Source organism: Cyphomyrmex costatus, unplaced genomic scaffold, assembly GCF_001594065.2.
Source record: "Cyphomyrmex costatus isolate MS0001 unplaced genomic scaffold, Ccosl1.0 scaffold14, whole genome shotgun sequence".
Classification (NCBI taxonomy): Eukaryota; Metazoa; Arthropoda; class Insecta; order Hymenoptera; family Formicidae; genus Cyphomyrmex; species Cyphomyrmex costatus.
The window spans coordinates 1,359,334-1,365,660 of record NW_017275390.1 but is presented as its reverse complement, the minus strand read 5'-3'; the positions used below and the strand labels follow the sequence as shown (position 1 = coordinate 1,365,660).

General features: G+C 25.0%; 1 protein-coding gene across 1 annotated transcript in view; it reads right to left on the bottom strand.

Annotated features, from left to right (window-relative positions):
- Positions 1–5,374: 5,374 nt before the first annotated feature.
- Positions 5,375–6,327, bottom strand: part of LanB2 (laminin subunit gamma-1) — a 15,049-nt gene continuing 14,096 nt past the window's right edge. The window contains exons 21-23 of the mRNA XM_018551378.1: positions 6,075–6,257; positions 5,800–5,917; positions 5,375–5,610 (exon numbers count right to left, since the gene is read on the bottom strand). Coding sequence (XP_018406880.1) covers positions 5,375–5,610; positions 5,800–5,917; positions 6,075–6,257 — 537 coding nt within the window. The remainder of the gene's footprint in view (positions 5,611–5,799; positions 5,918–6,074; positions 6,258–6,327) is intronic.

Here is a 6,327-nt window from a genome sequence, read left to right as displayed (position 1 = left end):
CACTATATAAAATACAAGCGCAATATAACAAGATAAATATATAAGATAAAATACATACATACGTGTGTAAAAAGGAAATACAAATAATGCTTTTCAAATGTTACAGTACTTTTTATTGACGACATTAAATTATTTTTTAATAAATCAATTATTCTTTAGATTATTGTTTAGATGAAAAAAATTATTTATATATAATCTGGAAAGTACACTTAATTCTACATATTTGTGCGCAAGTTCGAGTTTTATGTAACAAATATTTTTTTAGAAATGTTTAGAAATTTAAAAGAGAGATTTACAATCTTCTATTAAATTTAAAAAATATTCCTAAACTTGTTTAAAAATTATTGTTGAAAAGAAGATGTTGCACGTGGATAGCCTATATGTATAATGTATGTAATATATTATTGCAAAAAATTAGCCGTTATATAATCTGGACTAATATCACTATTTGTCCTATAAAATTATTTACTAATTAATTATTATTTACTAAATTATGTCTAAATTGTTTTAAAAAAGCAATTATCTTTTTGCAACTGTAGTAATAATTATGTTAATTACATCTTTAATTGTTTTATTAATATTTTAATTTAATGTCGTTTATTATTATTATTATTATTAATACTCCTTCATAATTTTAAAATTAAAAAATTTGTAATATAAAAAAATAATTTATTGGCTAATAATTAGCTGATATTACGTGTAACTATTTTAAACAAATAACATTTGATAATTAAAGATAATTCTAGCTTTTTTTTATGCTAAAATATTTAGAAATTTAATTTAGATAAATTTAGTAAATAATTGGTTAATTTTATAATTTTTACTAAAAAAGATTAATTCAAATCTTTACTAACATATTTTTTATTTCGGCATTTAATAACATTAATTATGTGTTGCATTTTTGTTATGTCGTTTTCATTAATTATGATTAGCACTTATTGTAAGTAGAAATAAAGTAAAGATAATTAAGATCCTTTAAATAGATGCAGACATGTAATATTTTGTGGCATAGATCATGATAGATGAATATATTATATCAGCCGAGAGATGTAAATTTTAGAGAACAAAAGTATTATTATACATGAGACCTAATTAATTTTAACTATTGCTACGTAAGTTTGCGTAGTTTGTTATAATTATAATTACCAAAGATATTGAGCCCTCTTTTGACAAATGTGAGTATAGTATCAAAATCAGGACGGACCAGATCTCCGAGGGATTATTGTTAGTAAAATTGTATGTTGCAGAATAGTACGCGGTTATTTATAAACTTAAACATTGAAGAAATATACAGGATAATCTCGAAATATATCTTAGTTCTACATCTGGAAAGATTGAAGAAATAAATGCATAAGTAAAGCAAATGATTCGGTAGAAGATAAAGATTTTAAAAAATTAAAATTTTTTATTAGAGAAAACAAGTTATAACAAACGATTGAAAAATTCAACAATTTAAAAAGCTAACAATTAAAAATCTAAATATGAAGCACTAATTCGAAAGATTAGAATCTTCTTTTCAAGGCAAAGAATTAAAAAAGTTTAAAGATACGACAAAGTAAATTTTTTTAAATCTTAGAGTAAAAAAAGTATGTAATATTAAAAATTTGAGGAATCAAATTTTAATAAAATTTGAAGATTTTAGAAAATATGAAATAGTTGAAATCCAGAAATTATAAAATCATGAATTGATTGTGAATCTATTTCCGAATTAAATTCAAAGAGAAAAAGTAATCTTATTAGAGATTATCTTGAAGAAATAACTTCTTCATAAACAGAGTGAGAACTTTTCAAAATTGAAAAGAAAAATGTGTTAAAATACATATACACGTAATAATAATTATATATTTTTCTTTGTTGAAGAAAACAGTTGCATGAAACAGTTAAATAATATACATGTGGTATATGTGCGAATTGAGGAGAGTGTAGATTGTATATGTAATCGAATGAAGACGTAGTAAAAATTGTTATCTTTTTTTCTCGTCGACGACCAATTGTGAAAAAAAATATAGAATATATTGACGAATAAAACATAAGAACCAATTTGTATTGTGAGCTGTAAACAACTGTAAATATTCCTGTTTCCTTAATTTTTTTTAAATTGCTGTCTATAATTTCTCACGAAATTGTCTATTATATCTAGTTCAATATTTTAAAAATCCTATAAAAGTTTTTAAAGTGTGTGCATATATATATATATATATTTAAAAAATGCAATAATTATTAATATTTCTAAATAATTCATGCAGTTTTTAATATACATATTTGATTATACATAATTTCGTGAGTAATTTATATAAATGTTATAATTGATCTTATCAAAACGATACAAATTTTATTTAACTTATATAATTTAATCATATTTGAAATAAACTAATAAAGAATATTTGCCAGAATTTTTTACGGGCAAAGTATAAAAAAAAAAAACAGAAAATGTGAAAAATTGTTCCAAAATCTTGATGTAATCTTTGTCTAGTCAGAATTATTGTTCATTGGTAGGAATATCTTCATAGAAACATTATCGCAATTTAATCTCGTAAATGATTCGTATCGTATCTCGTAAGAATCTCGAGTGACGCATGTGATGTTACTTTCCGTTTGTTTTAGATCGGGGACAATGGGTAGCCATTGGAGTGTTGACTGCTATATTGGTGTTTTTAATCATTTTATTTATAATTAAATGAATCATCTCTCGTCTCCTCTAGCTTTTTCCCCTTTTCCTCCTTTCCTTCGATAATAATTTCGCTTGTAGCTTTAAGTGTATAATCTAAGTACGTTTGACTTATTACTGATAGCGAGAATTTCTGAATATACTAGAAATAAATACAGAGTTAAAATAATTTATAATGGTCTTCTCTTAAATGTCATTCACAATGATAAATGCAATAGTATTTTCTATATAATTGCCTACATAAACTATTTAAGCAATCATATATTATAATTATAATAATGTTGTGTAATATAAAATTATTAAAACTGTTTCTTCGCTAACAAAACATCTCCAATTATAGATATGTTTCTTCTTTGTTTGAAAGATAGAATATGTAGTAATTTACGAAGTTAAACCGAACGTTTTAAAAATTTTAAACGCTATGAAAATGTATATGTATATATATTATTTTCTTCCAAATTTATTGTTTCAATAATATAGAAGTTATAAAATTTAATCAACTTCGTGAATAACTACAAAAAAAATGGAAATATTGTTAAGTAAAAAAAGATGAAAAATCAAATGAATGTTGTGTAGTAGCAATCTAATACTTGTTCTCGTATAGATGCACTATTAATGAGATAATATTATCCCTTGTAATTATATTTTCGAGATATTTATTGTCCTCAAACGTTACAATTTGCAGAACGTTCTCGTATAAAAATGCTCTCTTATTTTATCTATCTTGCCTATTATAAAAATATAATCCATACATGAATTTTCTAGTCTCTGCGCGATTAGATATTTTAACATTCAGCAATATGGATGATTGCTGATGATAATCAAATGTTATGTGATAATCATTACTCTTTATCGCATATATATATGTATGTATGTATGTATGTATATGTATATATGTATCCCATTCAATATCTTTCAATGAATATTATAGAAAATAGATTTTGATTTTTATTTTATTTTTATTTAAATATATAAAAACGGATTTTAATGTTTATCGATATCACTGGGTGCATCCAGAAGCACGACCGCTTATTGAGTGCTCAATGAGCTTTTTTATCTGATTGGCATATTCCATTAGATCTAAAAATATAAACCAAATAGGTACAAGAGGTCACTGAGCACTCAGTGAGCGGGCGTGCTTCTGGATACACTCACTGTTTCTATATTATTCCAGAAATAACTTTATTATACTATTTTAATTATTCACGTTATTCTCTCTTTTTCATTGTTCCACTATTTTATAAAGGCCGAAGAATATTTTTAAAATTAACATTAAGGATACAACGGATAATGATTTGTCGAATAACCGGATACCGGATATGCAACGAATAATGATTTGCCAGATAACTGAATAACTGAATCTCATCCGGAAAAAGTCGGATAATCGGATTTTATCCGGTAAAAAATTGGATGAGCCGAATAATTAGAAGAATTGCACGAAAAGATCAAAAAATAGAAAACCTAATTGTTTTTTGTTACAATAAAAAGAGAATTCTTTTATATAAAATATAAATATGCTATAAAGATTTAATATTTATACAAAAGAAACAGATTATTGCCTGATAATGCAAAAGTGCTCATATTTCTTATAAAATATATAAAAATTTTAAAAATAATATATAAAAAAAGTGTAATACACAAGCAAAGAATAAAGACATAAAAATTATTTCAATTTAATTTTTTAGTGATATTACATTATACATGTTAACAATTAAACATAATAAAAGAATATATAATTTATAGATTGGTCAGATATACATGAAATATTTTGAAAATTCAAATTTTAACTATGTATAATTATTTCTATCCACAAATTGTGGAAAACGATCCGGCGGATAGCCGAACAATCCGATCGGATTGTACAATACCGATCCAATATCGAATAATTGCCAGATATCCGTTGCATCCTTAATTAACATAACTGTTTTCTTAAAGTCTATCATTGCAAATAACGCATTATAACATGTATTGACATGGCAGTTACATGTTACGGATGTATACAAATCTATATACATATTTATACATGATTAATAGTCATTATAACAAATACATATATTATATATATATATATATAAAGAAAAAATTTAAATTGAATGATAAATGACGATAAATCCAAATGTATATACTATAAAAGAATCTTTGGTATGAAATGTTTGTCATTGCCACTGTGCGCGTTATCTATGCACTAAATTCGTTCCTAGTTTAATATGCGAAATGCTTTTTAATCATTACATAAATTATTTAAGAAACTTGCCGTTTGGAATTATAAAAATTTATTTGCTCGGAAAAATATATATCAAAAGTCTATTATATTTCTAAATCATATCTTTGAATCACAAAATCTTTATTATTAAAAATATATATAAGGAGTTACTATTAAATATATTTGTTTAAAATTATTAAGTAAATTTCTTTGAAAAAACTTGATTATCTTTATCCTATTATTTAAGAGATTTACTTATTATAGGAAATCAAGAGGCTAATCTCGATCTTCAAATAATATTGTGTACTAAAATTCTATTAATATCCTTTCTTTAAGAAAATGGTTTCAATGATCTACAAAAAAATTCTCAATCTAAAAAAATGTAAAAAACCTTGAGCTTTAACTTAAGGATACATAGAAAAATGTTTTATATAACTTATAGCTTATAATATATATACTTTTAAAAAAAATGACACAAAAATGAATAAGACATAAGATAAAGTTCAAGGCTCAAGACGGACACGCTGATAACAATCGTTTGGTAAAGCCTTTCGAATATCATCGATGTTCTCCACTTCGATTCGCAGTCTGCTGACTTCATCTTCATAATTTTTTACCCATTGCGTTTGTAGATTCTTCGCATCCGTCAGTGCACGGATCCGCTGATCCAGATTTGCATTTTTGATTTCATTTTCAGCAGCATCCAGGCGTTCTTCTAAGCGATTCAAATCGGCATCGTCTAAAATTACAAAATTAAAGTTTATTCTTTACATAAGAAAAAAATATCAAATTGGATTTTGTAATACGAATATAATTAATATAACTATATAGAACATATATATAGAACTTAGAAAGACACTTTTATATATGTTAAAAATAGATGAATCTGAAGTTTAAAAACTAAATGATCATAAAGATTGAAACTCACCGATTTCTGGTAGATTCTCGAGCTCCCTGATGATTGCGGCAACTTCGGATAAAGCTTTATCGACTTGTTGCGACGCCAGAGTCACGTTAGTTTTCGCTTGACCAACTTTATAGTTTGCCTAAAAATTAGAATTTTAAATATTTGCTCTTCATTTTTAATTGAGAGATAATTGAATTAGAAAAAATAAATCTGATTCTTTTACGAATTAATTAATTAACAATATTTTACCCTTTCCTTTTTTTGCCTTCCCTTATCTAATTTAATTAAGTTTTTACCTCGGCGGTAATATTTGCATCCTTGGCCATCTGAATTTCATACTGTCTGATCATCGAATCTGTAGTGTCCACTCGGAGGTGTAACTTCTCAGCTTCGTTTCCGAGCCGTAAAGCTTCGATTTTAGTTTTATTCGCTTCCATTCTAATTTCGTTTGCATTAGTGCTCGCTTTATCCGCATAAGTCTAATAATAAATACAATGTAATGATATAAGTATTATCATATGTAATGATATATATATATATATATATATA